The sequence below is a fragment of the Ursus maritimus genome, unplaced genomic scaffold (genome assembly GCF_017311325.1).
Source record: "Ursus maritimus isolate PB19 unplaced genomic scaffold, ASM1731132v1 scaffold_19, whole genome shotgun sequence".
Taxonomy (NCBI): domain Eukaryota; kingdom Metazoa; phylum Chordata; class Mammalia; order Carnivora; family Ursidae; genus Ursus; species Ursus maritimus.
The window spans coordinates 44,982,490-45,007,091 of NW_024424341.1; the positions used below are offsets into that span (position 1 = coordinate 44,982,490).

The 24,602-nt window shown below is 50.8% G+C and overlaps 2 protein-coding genes across 2 annotated transcripts in view; both read left to right on the forward strand.

Annotated features, from left to right (window-relative positions):
- The window catches only part of DMKN (dermokine), a 13,511-nt gene extending 1,558 nt beyond the window's left edge, over positions 1 to 11,953 (forward strand). The window contains exons 5-19 of the mRNA XM_040634386.1: positions 1,206 to 1,283; positions 1,516 to 1,566; positions 2,902 to 2,949; positions 3,599 to 3,652; positions 4,566 to 4,616; positions 4,762 to 4,809; positions 5,012 to 5,059; positions 7,300 to 7,356; positions 7,661 to 7,708; positions 9,339 to 9,386; positions 9,506 to 9,547; positions 9,851 to 9,919; positions 10,949 to 10,972; positions 11,080 to 11,127; positions 11,636 to 11,953. Of these exons, the coding sequence (XP_040490320.1) occupies positions 1,206 to 1,283; positions 1,516 to 1,566; positions 2,902 to 2,949; positions 3,599 to 3,652; positions 4,566 to 4,616; positions 4,762 to 4,809; positions 5,012 to 5,059; positions 7,300 to 7,356; positions 7,661 to 7,708; positions 9,339 to 9,386; positions 9,506 to 9,547; positions 9,851 to 9,919; positions 10,949 to 10,972; positions 11,080 to 11,127 (714 nt within the window). The 3' untranslated portion in view covers positions 11,636 to 11,953. The remainder of the gene's footprint in view (positions 1 to 1,205; positions 1,284 to 1,515; positions 1,567 to 2,901; positions 2,950 to 3,598; positions 3,653 to 4,565; positions 4,617 to 4,761; positions 4,810 to 5,011; positions 5,060 to 7,299; positions 7,357 to 7,660; positions 7,709 to 9,338; positions 9,387 to 9,505; positions 9,548 to 9,850; positions 9,920 to 10,948; positions 10,973 to 11,079; positions 11,128 to 11,635) is intronic.
- An 8,151-nt stretch (positions 11,954 to 20,104) lies between these two features.
- LOC103682506 (keratinocyte differentiation associated protein) lies at positions 20,105 to 23,657 on the forward strand. The gene is made up of 6 exons (XM_008712106.2): positions 20,105 to 20,732; positions 22,110 to 22,148; positions 22,241 to 22,282; positions 22,460 to 22,504; positions 23,161 to 23,208; positions 23,493 to 23,657. The coding sequence occupies exons 1-6, from the start codon at positions 20,646 to 20,648 to the stop codon at positions 23,529 to 23,531; spliced, it is 300 nt and encodes a 99-aa protein (XP_008710328.1). The 5' UTR covers positions 20,105 to 20,645; the 3' UTR covers positions 23,532 to 23,657.
- Positions 23,658 to 24,602: the final 945 nt, after the last annotated feature.

Below are 24,602 nucleotides of genomic sequence, written 5' to 3' on the forward strand. Positions count from 1 at the left end.
GCAGTGGCAGTGGCAGCGGCGGTGGCGGCAGTGGCAGTGGTGGCAGCGGTGGCAGCAGTGGTGGCAGCAGTGGCAGCGGTGGCAGCAGTGGTGGCAGTGGCAATGGCGGCGGCGGCGGCAGTAGAGGCAGTAGCAGCAGTTACGGGCCCAGCTGGGTGAGTCCTGTCCTCTGCTCGCATCCTGGGGCTCCTGGGCTCCTGCTCCCCACCTCCCCAGCCCCTCCAGGCAGGCTTCTTGACGCAGCCGTCCAATGCCTCAGCAGAGGTGCCCCGCCTGTGTCTGCTCACTCCGCTCCGAGCGGCGGAGATGCTCTGCTTCCTGTCTAACCGATTCCCGCTTGGCGGGCGGATCTGACTAGAGCTGGGGGCTGCAGAGGGAAGAAGAGAGGTGGACACAGGAACCAGGACACGTGCTTGGGAAGCTCCCAAGAGACGGGGCGGCGGGGGGGCAGGCCTGTCACACACACACACACACACACGGAGACAGGGACGCGTACAGAGCCGTGGTGTAGGTGACGCTGATGAATACAGGGCACATAAGGCCCCTCCGAAAGGGCTGAGGGGGCCGGGAGGGGACCATGGTCGTGCAGCCGGCTGAGGGTGGCTCTCCCATGGAGGGGCCTGCAAACAGGAGTACAGTTGGCTTCCTTGGGTATCTGGGAAAGGTCTCAGGCAAGAGGAGAGAGGTAACGAGAACAAGCCAGGTCACGTAAGCCGCTTTAACTTACTGCTCCTCATCCTACCTGCTTTCCCTCCCACTCTAGGACCGTCCCTTAGAAAATTCTAGGAATTTTGATCAAGGCAGCTACTCAGGCTCCCAGGTAAGGACTCTGGGGGTCCCTTCCTCTTTCTAGGTTCCAGGAGAGGGCGGGGTGAGGAGAGGCAGGGGGAAGACAGAATGGGCCCCTAGGTGCCAGGGTCAAGGCTCTTAAGACATTAGGATCCAGAGGCTTTTTCACTTCCGGCATGTGGTAGGGGGAGAGGACAACAGCTCAGAATCCCCAAACTGTCTCACATTTCCAAATACACTTGGCCACACCTGTTCTTTGTGCTCTGAATAACTTCCCTCAGTGGCCGGCTGGCTCAAGATGGGAGGAGATGGAGGTTATGCAGAGGGGAGTAAAACAAATTATAATGCCCTGGCAACTATTTGGTTCCCACGGAGTCTTTTTAAGACCCTGTGTGGACTCTTGCCTCCCCTCGTAGGGACACAATACTGGCTCTTCCTGGGGTAGCAGTGGCGGCGGAAGTGGCAGCGGAAGTGGTGGTGGAAATAAACCCGGGGTGAGTGTTTGCTGAGGCACAGATCTATCTCCTTTCCCTGGGGAGATGGGAAATAAGGGGTGCTGAGGCCCCTCTGGTGATAGGAGAGCTGGGAGAGCGCCAGACAGAGCCGAGAATGGGCTGAGGTGGGGCCTCAGGGTTGACTGCTGAAGTGTGGGGGCTGGGACTGGTGTCTTGGTGGCAACAGAAGGAAAGCTGTCTCTCTCTCTCTCTCTCTCTCTCTCTCTCACAGTGTGACAGCCCCGGGAATGAAGTCCGCATATCCGGAGGATCTGGGGGTCAGGTGAGAGCCAAACTTGGGACAGTGCCCACTCCTGCTTGGCACCACTCCTAAGACTAACCTCCATCCCAGCCCCATCTGTGGGGAAGAAACCAAAAGCACACTCCCACAAATACTAACAATCTCCAAAGTAATAATTAATCGCAAATCCTTACGTGATGTGCCTCACTTTATACCCTGGATGGGGCTGTGAGAAAACACATAGAAACCAGTCCTTTTAGAAACATAATCACTTCAAACAACCTACACCCACCTGGCCAGTGAACAGAATGCCGTGACCTCTTTGACGGCATTTGGAAACTGGGTTTGGAAGGCGTGCAGTTCCCTCCTAGTTGTTCTGGAAATCTGGGCTTTCTGTCAGCACCTGCACACTGACAAGAGGAAATGTTACGCTAAGGTCCCCACAAATCACCTAGAGGTCTTGTGAAAATGCAGGTTCTGAGTCAGCAGGCCTGGGGTGGGGCTGAGATTTTGGTTTCTACCAGGTTCTGGGCAAGGCCAATGTGCACTGGTGTGAGCCGGCCAACGGGGAGAAGGGTCCCTGAATATTAGGCTCCTTGGATATTAGGGATACTAACCTCTATGGCTAGACAGGTGTTAGGAAAGCTCCTGGCTTGTAACTCTATTTCTAGTTTTTTGTGGACCAAAGTCTTAAATATGTAGTCAAATATACCCGTCTCTTCTATGGTTTCTGTTCTTGAAAAGAAAAAGGCCTCGATTTTCTTCTAGAACTACGAATACATCTATCTATACTTTCATTTTTTCTATTTAACTCTTTAATCTATCTGGGCTTTACTTTGCTATATACAATCTATTCCCATTCCTCAGTTCGGCTAGACTCGCCCCACACTTTGGATCAGAGCTGTGTGCTCTCTTATGAAGGGTAAACCAGATAAGAACAGAAGGGGGGGAATCAGCAAGGTGTAACTAAGTGTCCCCTGCACCCCCCAAATATTTAGCTGGTGTTCCCAGCCAAACGCATTGAATTATTTACACCACTGATGTAAAATGTCACTTGTAAATACCTTCGTATTTTGGGAGTGCTTCTGGGAGTTCCATTTGGTTAAACTGACTCATCTATTCTGTGACGCTGCTTTCTTTATGGGACATTAATATCTGCCAGTACAAGTCCTCCTTTGTCACCTGTCTTTCCCAGTGTTTTCTCACCTGTCCTTCAACATGTATTCTTCCAGATGAATTCCCAGATTATTTTGACTAGTTCCAAAAGAGAATTGCACGAGGATTTTTAGAGGAACTGTATTGAATCAATACGTAAGTGTGCAGGGATGGACCTAAGATCTACAGCAATGATCTCTGTTGCACTGTCTCATCCCTCAGGTCTTCGGAGGAGGACAGGGAGGCTCTGGCGGCTATGGTGACATCAGGGTAAGGAGATGACCGGCCTTGACCGTAGAGACTGGAGGCGGGAGATGGACGGAGGTCAGCTTTGCAGTAGCAATGCTAACAGAGCAGATGGTCCTGCAATGCAGGCTGGTCTTGATCGTAGCTCAGGGAATTCATCTCAGTCCCAGGAAGGTGGGACTCAAGAGGCACCTCCCTCTAACGTAGGAGGAGAGGAACCAGACGACTCTGTGCCACTAGGCTCCCGCTGACTCTCCAGTCAGCATCCCCTTTCTGACCAATGCAACACATCTGCCCAGACTGCATCCCGCAGTTTGAATCAGTTTAGTCCAACAGTCTGGCTGGCTTCTGCCTCAAAACCAGGGGACAGTTCAGATACTTTGGTGGCAAAGGCCCTTCCTGTTGGATTTTGGGCGGTTTGCAGAAGTGAATATAAAGAGATGCTTGTGTTGCCAATAAGTATCATAAGTGAGCAATAACCCAATCCGCAGGAAGGTGAAACAAGATTTGCCAGGGAGAAGAGCCCCTTTTGGGGCCCTGGGAAATCTGCTGCTGTGTTCGTGCCGCCGTCCCTTGATTCGGGAGTCCCTTGCTCACGTGCTGCTAACCTGCCCTCTCATCCTGCATGTTCCCTGCTTCCCCACTGACTCTTCTCCATTTTCTCTCTCTGCAGGAAATAAGCAAAGAGGGCAGTCACCTAGTTGGCGGCCCCCAAGACAATTATCAGGTGAGTGGGGATGGCTTTAGGAGAAGGGGTGGTGGAGTGTGGGGAGAATACTAAGGGATGGGGAAACAAACAGAAACATCAGTGTCTTCTTGCAAGCTGCTGTAACTCTGGGTCGAGTGACCACCAGGAGACCAGACATGGGTCTGGGATCGCTGTCTCCTTGGTTCATCCATTCTCTCCCTTCTTCAAACTGTGATCATCACTGTGTATTATCACTGCGAGGGGAAACACAGCCAAAAGTAACAGGAGCATGGTCAAGGGGCTATTTTTGGAACCCGTACTTAAGAGGTGCTGACAAGTGGAAAACAGTGGCCTCTGAGTTAGAAGACGGGGGTTCAGAGGACAGCTGTCTCACCTGTCATCTGTGCATCTTCAGGCAGGGCAGTTGACCTCTCTGAGCCTGGGCCTCCTCTTGGGTAAAATGGGGATGGCAAAACCTAACTTGCTCAACCCCACAGTTATTGCAGAGCTTTCTGTGTCGTAACCAGAGCAAGGTGGTTCAGGATCTGGACACTGGAGTCTGACACTGAGACAGACCCTGAGGCACGCTGCTGGACAGCTCTGAGTTTGCTTTCCTTGTCAAGTAGAGACGTCTCCACACAGGATTGTGTGCTAGGCGCGTGGTGGGACTACACATTAGCTCCCAGCGGTGTTTTGGGGACAGGCTTTGGGGGGAGGCAGAATAAGAATATGATTCAAGGGACTGGGCAGGGTTATTTTCTAGGAAAAGTGGCCGATCATTCCAAGAAGGTGGGGTTTCCTAGCTGCTGTGTGAAAAAGAAGAGGAGATGGCTTTACACAGAGTACACAGAGCTTGAGCAAAGGCAGAGATGGTGGGCCAGGAGCAGGCTGATAGGTGGCATGCATGACAGGAGGCACAGGCCTTGAACCGTAGTCCCCCCTTCCTACCCAGTGGCAAGGGTCCAGTGGAAGAGGTGAAGCTGTCAGTGGGATCAATACCTTGGTGAGTGGAGGCATCACCCCACCTTTGGCCGGAACCATGGCATCAAGAAATCCCTGCCTCCCCTCCTGACCCCCAGAGCTCCTGCCCCGCCTCTCGCTCACAGGCTGGGTTCCTACTCTCATCCCCTTTCTCTTCGGTTCCTTAGAACTCTCAGACGTCTCCTGGGCTCTTCAACTTTGACACTTTCTGGAAGGTGAGTTGGGCAAGATCTCTCTGCGCCCTCTCTTTTGGAAAAACAAAGCTTTGTCCCTCTGCCCAGCAGGCTGAGGTCCTCTTTCCAGAAGGACTGACCATCAGAGGTGGCCCTTGACCTCTTACCCTGAGGCCCTAAGCCAGCATTACATTACATTACAACTCAATTTGCCATTTTCCGTCTTTTTCCCGCCTCTCTGCAGAATTTTAAGTCCAAGCTGGGTTTCATTAACTGGGATGCCATAAACAAGGTAAGGGCAGGAAGGCCGTGCCATTTGATCTTTGTGGGAGAGGGAAACAGAGAAGAAAGCTAACAGCTAAACCCCCGCGTGGGGAGCTGGGGAAACGATGGTGGCACTGGAAGGCTGTTTTGTCCAGTGCTTACAAAAAGGACAAAAATAAAGAAGAAGGAGGCAGAGCTGAGAAGAGGGGGTAGCTTGGAAACAGCTGGGAAACTGGGATGAGGAAGGAATGGACCTCTTTCATGTCTCAACATGCAGACTGAGCAGGTGTGAACCTCAGCTTCTCCTTCGAGACCTCGAAGGTTAAGGGGAGAGTGAGGAGGCCTAGTCCTCAGGAAACCAGAGAGTTAGGAGAGGCAGGGTGGGGGACGGACTGAACAGTCAGGAGGAGCTAAAGGCCCCAGGAGGACTGACGCTGAGAGAGAAGGGAAGGGAAGCGATTATGTGCCCAGTGCCTGCTGGGTGCCTGGCGTTCTGGGCCCTGGGTGTGCATAAGTTTAGGAGGCACGTGGGGCCCAGAACCCCTCTCTCCTTCCCCCTGCCCACCCCGTCCACGCTCAGGGGAACCCCCCGCCAGGCTGATTTGACACCCGAATAGCAGACGCGCCTCGAGAGCAGAGACAGACCAACAATCTGAACAAACACCAAAGGCAGAAGTTGCCTTTGATGTGCTTTGTTTGATCCCCTCTTTTTATTTTAAAAACACTATGAATTAGTTGCCAAAGTTTAAAAACTGAGAAGTTTTACAAAATGACACGGAATTCTGCTTCTCTTGAAAAATGAGGCAACGCCGGCCCTTGCCCTCTTTCCTCGAGCTCCTCCGATGACAAGAGCTGAATAGCAGCTGCTTCTCTCCAGCGGCCATGCGCTGCTGCCCGCCACAGTCACCCCAGCAGCTGAGCTTCCGACCCTTAGCCCTTACTGTAGAAGAAGGAAGATAAGGATCCGAGGATCCCTGCCTTCTCAGACTTGTGGTGGGGGGTGGGGGGCAAGGTGGTGGTAGGTAGGGAGGCAAGAGAAAGCCCCACCCTCAGGCAAGGCCAAGTCTGTGCCTTGGGGAAGAATGTGGGAGAGTGAAAGATAGGGGAGGCAGAAGTTCCCAGCCCCAGCGCAGTTCAGGTTTGGATGAACTAAGGGAGCCAAAAGGACTGTTCTGTTTCAGAGAGAACCGTCTCTGGGAGGGGCAAGACGAGGCCCCCCCCCAAGCACGAGGAGCTTAGGGTCAGAGGCACAGACTGATACTTGGGGGGGGGGGCAGGGAGGCAGTGAACGTTCTTGTACACCTAGGAGTAGTAAGGGAGTAAAGGGAGTGCTGAAGTTAGGCAGGATCCTGTGGGACAGCTTCCCCAGGAGCAGATCTAGGAAGAGGGGCGGGACAGAGATGGGCAGAGAGGAGAACAGAAGGCCCCTCTCCTTCACAGGGAGGGAGCTGAGCACTGGGGCCAGAGTGAGCAGTGACAACAGGGGGACTATAGGTAACAGTTTTTGGAAAGTATGAGGTGTTCATCCCAAACTGGAATATGTGGATTTGGCTGGATGACAGCTGTGGGCAAAAAGATCCCTGCAGATTTCAGGAGCAGAGGCCTGATCCACCCCTGACTTGGCCCATTAGCCCCTGAATTCTTATTCCTTGAGCTCCCTCTTAGAACTTATTTCTTTGCCCAGGACCAGAGGAGCTTTCGCGCCCCGTGACCTCCAGACAAGGAGCTACCAGATGGATGGGAGCCCCCCACCCCTTCTTAAAACCTCACTATCCCATCACTAATCTCAATCCTTCCCCTTGAAATAAACCGTAGCTGCCCCACACTCCTGGTCTCTGCTCCTTTCTTACGTCTCCATTGTTGTTCCAGGGGGGTTTGGAAGGGTCAACCGCAGCCCCGCAGCTTCGCAGCTTCGGGAAATGGGCTGGGGGCGGAACGGCAGGTAAAAAGGTGGGAAGCTCTGGCGGCAGGTCCCAGTCCTGAGGTTTGGCTGCAGTGAGGTTCTGGCAGAGGCTGGGGAAGCAGGGAGAGTGAAGAGCGTGGTGTGTGTGTGGGGGAGAGGGGCTAGTTAGCGGCTCCAGAGATCTAGTCTCTCTCCCTCTGCTTCCAAAGCAGTTTTCTGGTGTCCCTAAAAGACACCCAGCTTCCCCCCAAACCTTAGTCACGATTATATTCTGAAGGTTGAGCAATGGTGGTAGAGAGAATAGGGGTGTAGGTGAGCAGGGGGCCGGGCTCCCTACTCACCTTCACCCCACCTTTCCTCCACAGGGCCAAGTCCCACGCCCCAGCACACGCGCCCTGCTCTACTTCAGCCGACTCTGGGAGGTAGGAGAACTCTCACTTTTCAGAGAACTGGGCATCTGGTCATCTGTCCCTCTCCCCACCTCCCTCAAGCTCCAGCCCACCTGTCACAAAATTCGCCCTCTTTTCATTTTTGAGATGGGCAATCTTACCCGAATACCATCAGAAGTGCTAACACCCTCAACCTCCGCTATGCTTAGCTTCATCTAACCCCAAACCACACCCAGGCACCAATACCCATTCTTGCACCCGAGCTTGAAACTTTCCAACAAGCTGCCGTACCACACTCCCCACTCTGAGGCCCACTCATGTCTTCTACTCCCTCTAGGATTTCAAACACAACACCCCTTTCCTGAACTGGAAAGCCATTATTGAGGTAAGGGTGGCAGAACCTCTCGTTTTGGGGTCAGGAAGCCCAACTCTGGGAACATGGGACCTGGGCTCTTGGCAATGGCTTGCATTTGGTGTCTGTTGCTTACTTTCCCGCCTCCCTTCCCACTCTCCTCCCTTTCTGCAACACTAAGTGGGGGTGGGGTAGGAGAGAGAAGCCGGTGAGTCACTAGAGAAGGAGTAGGGTGGGCGGTCCTCCCTAGGATAAAAGCTGAAGCCAAGGGCTGGGGCCTCCACAGGCACAGGAACATGAAGCCAGCCACTGTCTCTGCTCTGCTGCTGTTCCTGCTGGGCGTGGCCTGGCTCAGGGGGAGCCACAGCTGGGTGGGTACTGCAGGGTGAGGAGGGGCAGGGGACACAGGGTGGGGAAGAGAGAGGGGCCTGGAGCCGGGGTCAGCTCTCAGGACTGGAAAAGGGGTGTTAGGGAGGAAAGCTGAAAGGAAACAGGAGGCATGAGGAGAGGAGGTCAGGCCATGGTCGAGTGTGAGCAGGTGCAGAAGGTCTGAATATCTGGGTTCGGGGAAGGATGGGTCCTGCAGAAGGCCACATCTTGATTATTCATGGCCGATGGCCTTTGGGCACTGATGCAAAGGTTGCCCACTCACTCACCTGTGTGGGCCAGACACATGAGGCTGGACAGGTGGGGCCACACAAAGGGGGAGGTCAGGGCACTCCTGGTGCGTGTTGTCATGCGCTCATGAATGCCCAGTGTGGCATGTCATCCGATGGAAATCTGATTTTTAATTGTTCACAACTGATTTGATTTAAAAATGCAGGCCAAGCAAAAAATGCCTGGAGGCCTGTGGTCAAGCAGTTTGTGACCTCAGGGTTAGGGCTAAGAGTGGGGCTAAAATTCAATGGGCGTTACGTCAGAGTTAGCAGGAACATCCCAACCCTGTGTGCATGTGTGTGGGGTGGGGTGGGAGTGGGGGTTCCAAGAGGAGAAGTGGTGGTCACAGAAACAAAACTTCTCTCTTGCTGCTGAGAATTTTCCCCTTGCCTTGACTGCGGAGGGGGGATGGCCCATGTACCTGTGCTGTGTCTCACGGGGCTTCCAGGCTTTCTGGAATTTCTCCTCTCTCTCTCTCTCTCCTTTGGCCCAGTGCGAATCTAATCATCTCACGCTGCCTCTGTTTGCTGAGGATAATAGCCCATCCTTCTGGGAACCCTGTGGGAACAGCATTTGTGAAAAGGAATTATAGAGCTAAGGAGGGAGCCGGGTTTGGTGTTGGCAGTAGGTGGGTTGGGGCTGAGGTGCCATGTCTGCCCCAAGGGAGCCTGTGTGGGCACCNNNNACTTGCCATTCCTGCTCAGTCCCAGGCCGGCCTGCGGAAGCTCCAGGTGCACGGGTGGGGTGGTGTTGCCTCGCTCCCCCACGCTGAGTGTAGAAATCTGTCCTGTATCTATTGGGGTCATCAGTGTCCTCCAGGCTGACTGCTTTCTTTGGAGGCAGTGCTGATCCTGGACCACGGAGAGGGGCGTGGCGGGGTGCATAGGTGCTGGTGCTCCCACGAGAGGGCAGAGCCTAGGCGGCAGGCTGCTGGAGCCCTGTGAGTCTGGCAGGGCCCGAAGGACTTTGGACAAGGACACCCTCATGGCGTCTCTCTCCCTTCCAGGGTGCCGATGCGTCCTTGCTCCAGAAGAGGTCAGGCAGTGCTGGTCAGGTGAGTCTCTCTGCCCTCAGACTGCCTTTGACGGTCTCAGGTCCATCTCGGTCTGGTTCTCAGGGCTGGCCAATCTGAAATTCTCTCTCCTCCACACACCCATTCTGTTGTTTCCTCAGTCTGCCTCAGGATGGCAAGAGGTGGCCGCTGTGACTTCTAAGGTAAGACGTCTGCCACCTGACCACCTGATTCAAACCTCACTCATTTCCTTGGTCTCCTGCCTTCATCTCCCAAGTAACACTTGAGGAGCTGGGAGAGGTACCGGGGAAGGAGGAGGCAGGGCCATTTGGAGTAGGACCGGAAGTGAGGTGAGGCTGTGGGCTCTGGCTGGCTGAAGGAGATTTTACAGAAAAAAACGCACGACACAAGGAGGGCAGCAGGGGCTTGGAGACAGGTCTGGCCCAGGCCAGGAGCCGGGGTGTTTATTTCACAACAAAACGCCCTCATCCCGCTTTCTTCCACAGAACACCTATAACCAGCAGGCATACCCGACTCCCTCTGGTGGGCAGTACTCAGCCAAGATCCCCTCTAAGGTAAGACTCCCAACTGCCCAGTTTCCCCACTGGGGCCTCTGCATGGGGGTGAGGGAGGGAGGTTTCACGGCCAGGCTTAGCTGAGGCAGAATCCTGTTCATTTTGACAGTCATGTCTCCCCACCCCTGTGTAGGGAGACTTGGGCTCCCTGAGAGCCACTGGGAAGTGGAGGGTGGGAGGTTCGATGTTCTCCACACCCACCCACTCAGAAAAGGTTACAAGGGGGCAGCAGCTGTGTCGCATGCCCTGGAGAAAACTGGGAACCAACGTCCTCTCAAAGAGGGATACACAGCTCTAAAAAACCTCACATGACACACAGCAAAACAAGCAGCCTTCCCATGTCGTAGCGTCTGCTCCCTCCACCTCTTTAACTGCTGACGTTCCTTCGGGGTAGGGGTGGGGGAGGGCGAGAGGAGGGCACACTAACACTTAGGGGAGGCTTGCCCAGAAACTTGTCATTGGTGGGAAAGTTAACGCTTCGTTCCACAAAGGAAATGACAGGAAAACAAAACAAAACAAAAAAACCCCTGAGAATTTTGTTTCGTTCAGTTGCAAAGAAAGCAATCTTATAAATTCAGTAAATGAACATCCTACATACTAATTAGGCTGGTGAAGAAAAAAAACAGGCGCTATTTCCCTCCATCTCTCAGAACAAGGAAGCCCCTGGCCTCAGGGACAGGACTTGTACTGAGAAATCAGGAGTCACCTCCTGACTGGAAGCGGGTGAAGAAGCAGTTAATGCTGCCCGTGGGTATCCATCCACTGGCCAATTTATATCCACCTAGCAGGCGGAGGGACACCTATCTACCTTCCTTTCACTCTGCTTGGTCAGTGTGTGCTCATCTTGGGTAAATGTACTTAGGATGATAAATCTGCTTCGAAAGAAAGTCTGTGGGCTGAATGTCCACGCTCAGACCCAAGGACCTCTGAGATAATCTGGGTCTGAGCCTGCCCCTGCCATTGGGTCCCTCCCGGGGGAACATGGCAAGGTCACTGTAACCCCACATCACCTCCTCTGATCTTTTCCAGGGGGGAGCCACGCCTTCTTCCTCGGTAAGTACTGGGGCAGAGAAAATCTGGCTCCTGAGAGAAGGGGTCTGGGGCCAGAGGGTGTGCAGGGCCAGGCCCATGGCCACTCAGACGTTCTCCCTGTCCTGCAGGCTTCCCGGGTGCGCCCTGGCCTGCTGCAGTGGGTGAAGTTCTGGTAGGTGAGTGTCAGAGTGAGCTGTGAAAGCCTGTGTCCAGGAGCTGAGGCACAGCGACCCCAGGGGCAGGGCTGGGATCTTGGCATTTGCTTTGCTTTGGGTGGATGCTCTACAGGCGTCGAGGAGGAGACCCCAGCGGAGAAAGACTCATCAGGAAATGACAGAAGAAAGCACCTGCTGAGCGCTGAGTGAAGGCCTGCCAGAGGCGGGCTGTGCAGGGACAACCATAAGGGGAGGTGGAGGAGAGGGATGGGACAGAAGGGTCTGGGGGAGCTGCAGAGGAGGGTTCAGAGGCAGGAAGAAGTGAGTTGCTAGTGGGGAAGGGGCAATAGATTAACTTGGCAGAACCACAAAATCTGTTTCAGGGAAGAGCAAGAGTAAGGGGACATGCAGGTGAAACAGGCAGGACACCAAAAACTGTGGGAGGGCAGAGGCTGGATGAAAGGATACCCGGTTCCAACACGTTCAGGAGTAGCCACGTTCTACCATTTGCTCATTTCTTTTCTTCTAGAAAATTACTTCCAATCATGATGAGGCCCTGAACATCAGCTGTCAGGGAGCCCGACTGTGCCCTGCCCCCAACTCTCTCCCTGTGTCAGGCTTGGTCTGGGTGCTGACACCTGCTTTTTCCAGGTTGGGGACCTGGTCTGTCTGTCCCTGTTTCTTCCAACTGCACTGTGGGGTCTCCTTGTCCAGCAACCTCATAGAATAAACCCGCCACTTTCTTCACCTACTCCGTTTTGTGACCTGAAGTCACCGTGACAATTCTTCAGAAGAAGCTTCCTACTTTTGAGTTTCTTTGTGGAAATAAAACATGAATCTTGTTTCTTTAAGACTTCTCACGCTGTGTTCTTTAATGTTATGCTGATGGCGGATCAGGGAGGATGGAAGTGATCTAGGGGCAGATAATTTGCCTTCCTGCTGAAGTGGTAGACCAAATGTGTGTCGTCCCCACCCCCAACCCCCGCCCCAGAGATAAGACCTGGGTGGTCCGACAAGAGGCAGCTAGCTGATCTCACTGTGCTTCAGTTTCTCCATCTGTAGAACATCATCTTGGCCCAGCCTGTGTCTGAATGCCATGCACCGCCCCCCCCCCCCAGGCACTCAAAGGTGTTTTGCTAGCCTGAAAAGACAACAGGGAACTTATCGGGAGGTGGGAGTAGAGAGGCTTTTCAAGAGAGGAGGCCAGTCCCAGAGGGTCAGGAAGGGGGCAAGAACAGGGGCCAGGGGCTTGCAGAGCACATACCTCAATCTTGCAAACACACTGAGGTGTGGAGGAGGCTCTGTACTTAGGAAGCTGTGGGCAAGCGGCTCATACCCAACCCAGTGCCTTATCCTATGCAGTGGCTCTGTGTGTCCGGGATGCAAGGGGGTGGTGGAAACTTCTACTCCATTAATGTGCCAAGGAAAATGGCAGGGGTTCTTGGCGCAGGCTGAGCCTAGGCTTATTGCAAGCCTAGGAATTCTACAGACACGCCTGGAGAGTCTGCACTTAGAATCTCTTGGTCAAAGTCCCATCAAGGCCATATAATGTGCCCAAATTAGGGAGTCCCCACCACTCATCCCTGACATCACTGCAGGGACCCAGGAAGTAAAAGGAGGACAGAAAGCACCCTGCCAGCCTCGGTGACTGCCTCGGAAATTACAAGTTCTCTGAGGGCACAGCTCCTGTCTGCCTTGGTCATCACTCCATCCCCAGCAATGACCACAGGGCCTGGTATGGAGTGGGCCTCAAATATTTGATGACTAAATGAAAAAACTTGGTCCAAAATGGACTTGGGGAAACTGTCTTGATTAAACCCATCTGGGTGAGAGAAAGACGAGGACTATTCCTTTGCTCTGCATCCTACTTTCACTTTTGTCCTTAAATTGGGGCTACCACTTTGTAGACATACCTCATTTTATCGTGCTTTGCTCTATTGCATTTCGCGGATATTATGTCTTTTACAAACTGAAGGTTTGTGGCAACCCCGCATCAAGCAAGTCTATTGGAACCAGTTTTCCAATAGTATTTGCTCACTTCATGTCTCTGTGTTACATTTTGGTAATTCTCTCAATATTTCAAACTTTTTCATCTTTATTGTATTTGTTATGGTGATCTGTGACCCCGATCTTTGATGTTACTATTGTAATTATTGTGGGGCACCACAAATTGCACCCACATAAGACAGCAAGCTTAATCCATAGTGTTGTGTGTGTTGACCACTCCACTGACTGGCTGTTCTCCCATCTCTCTCCTCTTCTTGGGCCTCTATTCCCCGAGACAACAATATTGAAATTAGGCCAGTTGGGTGGTGCAGTCAGTTAAGCATCCGACTCTTGGTTTTGACTTGGGTCCTGATTTCAGGATCATGGGATTGAGGCCCATGTTGGCCTCCACGCTCAGCAGGGAGTCTGCTTAGGATTTTCTCTCCCTCTCCCTCTGTTCCTCCCCACCTCTGGAATAAATAAATAAATCTTAAAAAAAAGAGAGAGAGAAAAGAAATCAGGCCAATTAATAACCCTATACTGGCCTCTAAGTGTTCAAGTGAAAGGAAGAGTCACGTGTCTCTCACTTTAAATCTAAAGCTAGAAATGACAAGCTTGGTGAGGAAGGCATGTGGAAAGCCGAGACAGGCCGACAGCTAGGCCTCTTGCTCCAGTCAGCCCTTTGTGAATGCAAAAGAAAAGTACTTGAAGGAAATGAAAAGCGCTACTTTAGTAAGCACATGATTGATCAGAAAGCAAACAGCCTTGTTGCTGATATGGAGAAAATTTCAGTGGTCTGGATAGAAGTTCAAACCAGCTACAATATTCCCTTAAGCCAAAGCCAGGCCCTGACTCTCTTCAATTCTGTGAAGGCTGAGAGAGGTGGGGAAGCTGCAGAAGAAAAGTTGGAAGCTAGCAGAGGTAGGTTCATAAGGTTTAAGGAAGGAAGCCGTCTCCATGAAAAAAGAAATTGCAAGGTGAAGCAGCAAGTGCTGATGTAGAAGCTGCAGCCAGTGACCCACAAGATCTAGCTAAGGTCATTCCTGAAGGACTCAAGCAACAGATCTTCAGTATAGATGAAACAGCCTTCTATCGGAAGGAGATGCTGTCTAGGACTTGGAAAGCTGGTGAGAGGTCAATGCCTGGCTTCACAGCTTCAAAGCACAGACTGACTCTTATTAGAGGCGAATGAAGTTGGTAACTAAGTTGAAGCCACTGCTCATTGACCATTCTGAAAATCCTAGGGCTCCAAAGACTTATGCTAAATCTACTCTGCCTGTGCTCTATACATGGAATAACAAAGCCTGGATGGCAGCACATCTGTTTACAACATGATCTACTGAATATTTTAAGCCCACTGGGAGACCTACTGCTCAGACAAAAAGATTCCTTTCAAAATACTACCGCTCATGGACAATGTACCTGGTCACCCAAGAGCTCTGATGGAGATGGACAGTGAGATTCACGTTTTCATGCCTGCTGACACAACATCCACTCCACAGCCCATGGATCAAGGAGTCACTGTGACTTTCAAATCTTATTTAAGAAATACATTTTGTAAGGCAATAGCCGCCACAGCGGTTCCTCTGATGGATCTGGGCAAAGTAAATCGAAAACCTTTTGGAAGAGATTCACTGTTCTAGACACTATTAAGAATATCTGTGATTCATGGGAAGAGGTCAAAATACCAACATGTACGAGCGTTTGGAAGAAGCTGATTCCAGCCCTCGTGGACACTTTGAGGGGTTCAGGACTTCAGTGGAGGAAGTCACTGCAGATGTGGTGGAAAGAGCAAGAAAAGACGAATTAGAAGTGGAGCCTGAGCATGGGACTGAATTGCTGTGATCTCATGATCAAACTGAAGGGATGAGGAGCTGCTTCTTATGAATGAGCAAAGAAAGCAGTTTCTTGAGATGGAATCAGGTCCTGGTGAAGGTGCTGTGAAGACTGTTGAAATGACAACAAAGGATTTAGACTATGACATAGACTTAGTTGATAAAGCAGCAGCAGAATCTGAGAAGCCTGACTCCAATTCTGAAGGAAGTTCTACTGTGGGTAAAATGCTATCCAAAGGCATCACATATTACAGAGAAATTGTTCATGGAAGGAAGAGTCAACTGATGCAGGAAACTTCAGTTTGTCTTAAGAAACTGCCACAGTCACCCAGCCTTCAGCAACCACTGCCCTGGTCAGTCAGCAGCCATGGACATCAAAGCGAGACCCTCCACCGGCAAAGATTACACTTTGCCGAAAGCTCACTTGATGGTTAGCATTCTTTAGCAATGAAGTGTTTGTTTATTTATTTATTTATTTATTTATTTATTTATTTTTAAGATTTTATTTAACAGAGAGAGAGAGAGCACAAGCAGGAGGAGTGGCAGTGGGAGAACGAGAAGCAGGCTCCCTGCAGAGCAAGGAGCCCGATGTGGGGCTTAATCCCAGAACCCCAGGATCATGACCTGAGACGAAGGCAGATGCTTAACCGACTGTGCCACCCAGGCAGGCGCCCAATAAAGTTTTTTTAAATTATGTACATTGTTTCTTTTATGGCATAATGCTATTGCACACTTACTAGACTATAGTGTAAACATAATTTTTATGTGCATTGGGAAATCAAAAAATTCATTTGACTCAAAGGGGTGCCTGGATGGCTCAGTCGGTTGAGCATCCGGCTCTTGGTTTTGGCTCAGGTCTCGATCTCAGGGTCCTGGGATCAAGCCCTATGATGGGCTTCACACTGAGTGGGGAGTCTGCTTGAAGATTCTCTCTCCCTCTCCCTCTGCCCCTCCCCATGCTCATGTCCCCCCCAAAACAAATAAGTAAATCTTTAAAAAAACATTTAAAAAATAAATTAAAAATTCATTGGACTTACTTTATTGCAATATTTGCTTTATTGTGGTCATCCGGAACCCAACCTGTAGTATCTCCAAGGTGTGCCTGTCCTTGTCTTGGATTTCAGCTGTATAGGGAGGGCCTTGCAGTACCTCCTGGAAGCCACAGGGAGGAGAACCCAGCTCTCCCCAGGGCAGACGCTCAGTTCTTTGGCGGACTGACAGCTAGCTTCCTGGAGTGTGGGTGATGAATCAGAAAGAGCTAGAACTCAGGTCTCCTGGAGCCAGTCCCTGAGGCATGGTGGGAGAAGCTGAGGTGGTCAACATGGTTCTAGACTCTCAGAGTGTTCCAGGTCCAAAGGGCTCAAAGCAGCCCTTTCAAGTTCGAAGTACCACCTGAAGCAGGCAAAGGCCCTCTGGTGTAAAGGACTCTTTAATAAAAGGGTAGGACACCCCTTTCTCCTTCCTGGGCCTCTGAAGCAGCCTCTGACTTTCATTTTTCCCTAAAATCCATTCTCCCATGACAGCCAGGCAGGATCTATGCTCAGAATCCTCCACAAATTTTTCAGTAGCCGTAGAATGAAATCCCAACTCACCATGGCTTGGGGATGATCTGGCTCTGGCCTCCCTCTTCCCTGTCAACCCAGACCTGCTGGGAGCAACTCTCAAGGAACACTGCTGCTACCTGTCCCTACAACTCAAGGTCTTCAGAAAGCCTGGAGCTTTAACTGCTTTTGGTCTACAGTCAAATGTCCCCTCACCCAGCCAGCTGAACCAAGGACACCTACACGATCACAATCACATCGCACCCATTTTATTTTCTCCCCAGAACTTGTCATTCTCTGAAGTTACCTTGTTTCCTAATTTTTTTTTATTAGACTATGATCTGTTTTCTCCCCTGGAACATAAGCTCCACATGACAGGTACCTTATCTATCTTGAATTCCCAGCGCCAAGAGCCAAAGTGTCTGCTCAGTATTTGTGAATGAGAAAATGGGAGGAGAGATCAGAATTCAGTGGGATTGATCCAGGAAGTCTTCCTGGGAGAAGTATAATAAGCAAAGGGTACACAGGGACAAAAAGTGGGTGGTAAAGGAAGAAACCAGACCGGCTGGACAATGTGGCTGCTTTCTGGGGTGTGACAATAACATTGGCAGAGGCACAGGAAAGGAAGGGACAGGGATGTCCCAAATTCTGCCTCCCAATACCCAAAACCCAGCTCCTTTTCTCTTCCAAAGTTTGGGCTTTTCACCTAGGTGTTCACCAAGGTCCCAAGGCCCCAGTGTGCATACCTTCAAACCCTGCATTCCCTCTCTGAACCCAGGAGGCTGGCTCCTAGCCCCTAGGTGTGTCTCTAATGTAGCAATCAGGGCTGGGCCTTGCCTCCTACCTACACTCAAGTTCTGGCAGATATGGGGTGGGGTGGGGGCAGGCCTGTGGGAAAACAGGGGCTTACTGGTATTCTCAGAGAGGAAACTAGAACATCAACTGGACTTGGAGATGGGTTGATGCAGAGCAAATCTGTGTGATTCTGCCTGACAACATTAACCCCATGAGATGCATCCAAAGCATTGCTCAAATCCAGGGGTTCTCCTGTCACCCATCACCCAAACTGCTGGGACTGTGAGAATCCCCTCCCCCTTTTTTCCCCCACTTGCCCAACCATGGGACACCGGGCAGTCAGGAAACACAAACCTGCTGAGGCAGTGCAGAGACACTACATTCTAAAGCTAGCACTTACAGCATAAATCTGCCTTTGAAGATCCATCAGGAAGGTACAAGTGGAAACAAAGCTGTCTAGCACGGCCAGTTCTCTTCTCCAGAGTGAGAACATATTTCTTTGATTGTGCACATTGTGTTCAGAGGCATTGTACAGAAGTACCTATCTTTATTTTTTTTTAAAGATTTTATTTATTTATTTGACAGAAAGAGACAGCCAGCGAGAGAGGGAACACAAGCAGGGGGAGTGGGAGAGGAAGAAGCAGGCTCCCAGTGGAGCAGGGAGCCCAATGCGGAGCTCGGTCCCAGGACCCTGGGATCATGCCCTGAGCTGAAGGCAGACACTTAACGACTGAGCTACCCAGGCGCCCCCCAGAAGTACCTATCTTTAAACACCAGAACTGTAAAGCCAGAACTAGAAGAAGCGGACGGTCTTTAAACGCACACTTGGTGCAGCAAGTTGCTCCTACTGGATCCGAGAGGCACCTGGAGTCCGAGGCAACGGCAGGTTTATTATGGGGGATATGCTCATGGAGGGCGATTAATCTCTTAATTTTCTGTGTTAATTTTGCCAAAAGGGTACAGGTTAACTCATTGAAATTAATGCACGTATGCCTGGAGCAGCCACCTACAGCTATGCAGGCTGCACGCCGCGAAGGGACCCCTGGGCAAGGGGACAAGTGGGGGCTAAATGCAGCCTGCCCTCCAACTCTTGGGGCGTGAGTCTGACTCATGCGAGGTGCTACGTGGGCTGGCGAGGTCCTTTGGAGGACACGACTCCACAGTACAGCACGGGAGCAATCCAGGTGCAAGCCCTGAAATCCCGGGGTTCTCATGCTGGCCTTGCCACACATGGGTTGTGTGACCTTGGGTGAGTTGCTTAACCTTTACATGCTGTGGTTCCCCTGCCTGTAGAATGTGGATAATTGTAGTACCTACCTCATAGAATTACTGTGCTACGTCAATGAGATCATTCATTCAGAGCACTTAGAACAAGGCCTGCCACATAATAAGATATCAATACATTGGCAAACATTATCAGCAGCATTAGCGTTCGGTGGAGAGGAAAACACTGGGAAGTCAATTTGTTGCAAAAGAACTCTAGAGCGAAACAGATGATGGTGTTTGGCTCCTCTGTGGCTTTGGATCACCCAGGCCAAAGTGCTCCTCCATTAGCATGCGTAAGTGGAGACAATTATACAGCATCAGTTCTCCTTTGCCCATTCTTCTTTCCCTCTGCTCCCGGAGTTAACCCTATGCTGACAGAATGGTGGTTAATGAGCTCCTTCAGTCACTGGTATTAATTAGTAAGAATCCATTACACATTAAAAACTTGTGTCCTCCAGAAAACCTTTTGAGAGGCGCTCCACCCGCCTCAGGCATTTCGTTTCTCGTCCCCTCCAGCAGCACCGACTGTGCGACAGCTCCTGCCACCTGGCCATTTGTGCTTAGTGAGTGTTGCTCGAGCCCTGTCTCCTCAGGTAGCTCCACAAAGCGGGAGGTGCTGTTATAAAGACAGAGGAGGCTTCCTGAGCCTATAGAGGGGCTGAGAGTGGGCTGTGGGGGCAGCATGGGAACTGAACTGAAGCACCGACTTCTGGGGTTCCCGAAGATTGTTCATGAGTGCCATATGGCCCCTCTACCCCAGGCCTGCCATCTGTGTGCGTTGCATCAGGTCAGGGTAAAAAGGCCTGCTCTCAAGTAAGGTCTTGCTTTGTCTTGGCAGCACCAGTCTACGTCCCAGCCCCTCCCTATGACACCAGGAACCGGCTGGGCCACCTGAACCTCACAGTGGAGAAGGTGGCTTGATTAGAATATTTTGTCACTTTGAGATGATACAACTCCCAAGTTGGGGGGTGGGGCAGGGGGTGGGATAAACTCCATGAAGTGAAGAAGGCACTCAAAGTTCAGGACCTAGATCCTATCTCCAACTGGGCATCTTTAAGACTTGTTTTGCATTTTTGTGTTGTTTCCCCCCACCCCTACCCACGTGTTCTCTATTCTTCTGTCTTTGTAGTTCAAGACAGTCATCTCTCTGAAGACCTAAGAGTAAAAGATGGGCAACTGGATAATGGGAGGGGTCCAGCCCCAAAGGAGGGAAGTGTACAACTTGGTGGAAGGATGCTCGAACCCTAACTTACCCAATCTAATAAATGCTGGCTCCGCCTGTACTGTCTAAGCATGGTGTAGAGGTATGTAAAGGTGATTAAGATATAATTCTCAACTTCAAGGAACTTCATATTCTAAGAGAGAAATAAGAGAAGCGCATTAAGTTACCCCAGGTACAATGCTGAGAGAAACAAGTGGAACAATTTCTATGACAATTCCAAGAAGGGAAGGGTATGGGGAGTGGGGGGCGGTGAGGGATGATGGGAAAAATCTGGGAAGCTTCATCCAAGATGGATTTGGGTTCTGAGAACTAGAGATGATAGAAGGGCATTTTAGGAATAAGCAAGAGTACTGGAAGATGCTTGGAGGACCAAGAAGGGTTTATTTCATAGGGAGTCCAGCTTGACCAGAATGTGGGGTCATGTGCAAAGGAGTAAAAGAAGTCAGAAAGGTAGGTCGAGGCCAGAGCATGGAAGGCCGTCAATGCCAGTCTAAAGAGTTTATATGGAATTGGGTACCGTGGGAGAAAGCCCGAATTATAAGAGTAGAATGAAGGGTATAATGGAAAGAGGCAAAGGCAAAAGGAAAGGTTGCTTGGATGCCACTGCCAATCCTTTGGAGGGACAGGTTCAACCTGTCTCCGTCCCAGCTCCATTGGCATGAAGCACCCCATTGCCATCTCACCTTCCTAGTGCCTGGGGCAGAATGTGAATTGAGAAATCCAAGGTAAGTGGGGAACAGTCTACACCTCCCCTCCCAGAGCCTCGGGGGTGGGCGATGGGATCTGGGGGTGAGTCAGTGGGGTGGGGACCCCATTTCTGCTCATATCCACCTCCCTGGGAATATAAAGGGCAAGCGGTGAGGCCCCGCCTCAGAGCACCCCAAACTTGACACCATGAAGATCCCAGTTCTTCCTGCTGTGGTTCTTCTCTCTCTTCTGGCGCTCCATTCTGCTCAGGGGGCTTCCCTGGGAAGTTCTGAGGTGAGCACATCACCTGGATTCTCTTTCTCTTACCTATTACCTTGCTTAATCCTCCATTTCTTTACCTTCAGTGCATTATTGAATACGTGGCTCCTATTTTTGGAGGCTGAAGAAAAGCAGGGGCTCTGAGGAAGGGAAGAAAGGAGGAAGGAGACAAAGCGTTTCCAGGAAGACATGTATATGGAGGTGCTTTATTTCTGGAAGGGATGGTGAGAGTATAGTCAGAGGCTAGACAACTGAATCCTGGGAGGAGACAGGGGCTGAGATTGTCGTCTGGGCTCAGCTTCACCTGTGTTTTGTCTGTTTCCCAGGGAATGGCTTCCAGGTGACTGGGAGCTCCCTACCGTCTCTGGAGCCTAGGCCATAGCAAGGATCCTTAAGAGACAGTCTCCAGTCAGGAGGAAGCTGGAGTCCCCTCTCTCCCCATCTTCTCCCAAGGTTGGGAGAGAGTGTCCATGCTGGATTTAAAAGTCTGAGATGGGGTCACACACACAACTGCTTGGGATCCAAGCAAGTGAAGTCAGTGAGCAGGTGGGCTGGTGGGGCCCCAGGGAAGGTGGCGTGAACCTGCCCAATCTAAAAAGGGACAGTCTGTATACCACCAAACTGCTGCTAAGCAGGAAAATGTACCCAGTGTGGCCAGAGTTTTTAAATTTTCGGGAGAAACCAGAAATCTGATTTATGTATTTTTACTAATTAAAAATGTTTTATTCAAATTTAAAAACAAGACAAACTACTATGAGAGCTAAACATTTGGGTCTAGCCTATAGGATAAACCTTTGTGACCTTTGTTGTGGAAAGGAAGAAATAAAGGACAATGAAGCTGGGCAACTAAAGCAGGGAGAGCGACAAGATGGGGTGCACTGAGGTCCAAGGGAGTGACTACATGGGGGAGGGAAATGGTGACTCTGACTTTGGTGGCAATAAAGTCACAAAGCAAGCCAACCTCAATCGATTAAAGGCAGGTAGGGCACCTCAGCAGCATGGCTCCTACCCGCATGCTAATCTCCCCACCCAGCTCTATGGGCTAAGCGTAGGAGTCTCAAGAGCACCCCAAGTCAATTGCACAGCAACACTAGCCCGATTTCTTGGGAGGAGTCCTCTCTTCTCCACCCCTTGCACCTGCTGCCTACCATGGATGCAGCCTGGGTTTTAGCTTCTCTGTCTCACACATGCCATTCTCCAATCCCTCCTCCTCGCCTTGCTGTCAAACATCTGACTTACCAGAACAGAACAGTATATCTGAGGCCCCACGGCAGAGAACGGGCTATATCCTTGGGGACTGGCCTGTGGAGGAAGGCAGGGCTGGCAGAGAGGGTTTGGGTACAAAGACTTACCATTATGTGAACCTTTGGTTTTCTCCCCTTCACTTTCCAGGAAGAAACCACCATTGGTAATTATGCGGCAGGCCCTGAGGTAAACACCCCATTTTCCCACACTCCAGCCTGAGTCTGTGCCCTCATCTATGTTCCTTCGCCACTTTCTTAACACCCCATCTCTTTGCCTAGGCCTTTAACGCTAACTTCCTGAACATCGACAAGTTGCGCGCTGTAAGTACCATTCTCCAGTGCTGCCCCCCCTCAAAACATCCACACCATAAAGGAGACCAATGCCTTAGTAGACAGCTTGCAAAGCTGCCGTGGACCCCTCACCTTTTCCAGGGGGCTGGGGGCTGAGCTCTGTCCTCCCTTGGAACTGACCCTTTTCTGGTCTCTCTGTCTCCATAGGCTTTTAAGCCCGATGAATTCCTGAACTGGCACGCCCTCTTTGAGGTAAGTGCATGGGCACCCCTTCTTCTCCTTGACTGTTTGTGGTCTCTCCAGCGTAGGGCCAACACATTCTAGTTCTAGCCCTTTTGGTTGTTTCCTGAGTTCTTGGAGGGAGTAACTGCCCTGCTTGACAGAAGAAAGTTTCTTTAGGACACTGAAACGAACACACCTATTTTCCTAATGCAGCAGTGGGGGAGCAGAGCCACAAAGACAATTCCAGAAAAGGCAGAACTTAATCAGACAAGAGTTTGAGTCCCTTTATCATCTATGAAGAAACTGAAGTCCTAAGTTGGGTGTTTTACTCATACTTAGAAGGCGAAGTCGGTGACAGTGCGGGCATTAGAGCCTGTGTCACACGACTCTGCACGTACTTGCTACGTGTCTTCACACAAATGTCTCTGAGCCTCAGCTGCCTCATCTCTGATGTGGGCTTGACAGTACCGACCTCAAAAGGTGGCTGTGCAGACCAAATGAAAGCATGCCTATGGAGCAGTTAGTATGAGGCAGACACAGAATAAGGGCTCAGGAAATATTAGTTCTTCCTGTAATTGTAAATGATAACACCATCACCACTATGGAGAGCTCATTCACTGAGTCTTTACTGATCCATGCTCACCTGACCTGTACCACATCATTATCGTTCTTTTTTTCTCTTCTAGTCTATCAAAAGGAAACTTCCTTTCCTCAACTGGGATGCCTTTCCTAAGGTAAGAGGCGGTGGTGGGCAGTACAAGGACAGAAGTTGGGGGTGGGCAAAAAAGCCAACAATCTGGGATCTGGGAGGAAGGGTTAGGACGGGTAACAAAGGATAAACCATCCTCTCACTAAAGCTAAGGGAAGTCTCAGATACTGTATTTAGAGAATGGGAACTCAGATCAAGGCAGGGATTCCTTTCTATCTCTGCCCCATGCTATCGTGGGCTTCCTCATGGGGGACTCCAGCTCCCGACACCCAAGGGTCCCCAATCTGACCATACCCTCTCTCCCTCCAGCTGAAGGGTTTGAGGAGTGCAACTCCTGACGCCCAGTGACTGTTCCCTTCAAGACCAAGCACTGCTGACACCCACTGGAAGAGGGGCTAGCGTGGGCTCTGGTCACCATTCTATAAGCACTCTCTCTGGGCTCAGTAACACCAATAAAATGTTTTCCAACCTACAGCTCCTGTATCTGTGTCTGTCCTTATCCCATCAGACTCTAGAAGGGAATTAGGATGAAGTAGTCTCCAAGGCTTGTAGGCAGAAATCTTGAATTCTGAGAGGGTAGTAAGCAGTGATGTAGGAGGAAGTGGGGAGGGCTTATCAAGATGGCAAGAGATGCCGTGTGTCTTAGTTCCTTGGTACTGGCTGACGTACTTGAGGAGCATGACACTGTGACTTGTTTACTAAGATCTTCAAGGAATCAAACCTGCTCTCTGAACTACTGGTACCTTCCCTGCCTGCCTTCTGAGAACCTGATTCCCTTGGTGGGGGCAATTTGGTATGAGAGCTATCTGGAATCCAAGGCTCAGAGGCCAGCTGAAATCATATGAGCTCATCTAAAATTCTTTTTAAAAGAATTAGGTAGGTTATAAATAAAGAAAACTAGTGATGTGATCCTGGGCCTTTCTAAACCTCCACTTCTTTATCTATGCAACCAGCGTGGAAATAAACAAGAATGATAATAACTACCCTGTGGCGTTGTTATGAAAGTCAAAAGAGATAGGATATGTAAAGCCCCTTGCACAGGGCTGGGCATACGGTAGGTGCTCGACAATGACATGTTCCCTCCATTCCCCCACAGAGCTGCCCCAATGACCCAGATTCATTATTGACTCCCTCACCCATCCATCCATCCATCCATTCATCCATTCATTTACTGCAAAGGTCTTGAAACATGGAATGGATTTCATCTCGGTTCTGAATGTGTATTCTGTATGGAATCTCTGTGTCTGCTCTGTACTTAAAATGTTGACTTAGCTGAGATTATTTCTGGTTTCTCTTGAAAACTGGGAAAATTGGAGAGCAATGGACTTGCGATTGGCTTAAATCCAAGTAACAGCTGCCCTCTTTGCAGGATGTGGTCTCCAGATCAGTAAAATTTCCCTTGGCAAGTTTCACTTATTT

Coding starts and splice junctions, on each gene's coding strand:
- LOC103682506 (XM_008712106.2), top strand. CDS start 20,646: ATGAAGATCCCAGTTCTTCCTGCTGTGGTTCTTCTCTCTCTTCTGGCG. Junction 22,283..22,459: donor ACATCGACAAGTTGCGCGCT/GTAAGTACCATT, acceptor CTGTCTCCATAG/GCTTTTAAGCCCGATGAATT. Junction 22,505..23,160: donor ACTGGCACGCCCTCTTTGAG/GTAAGTGCATGG, acceptor TTTCTCTTCTAG/TCTATCAAAAGGAAACTTCC.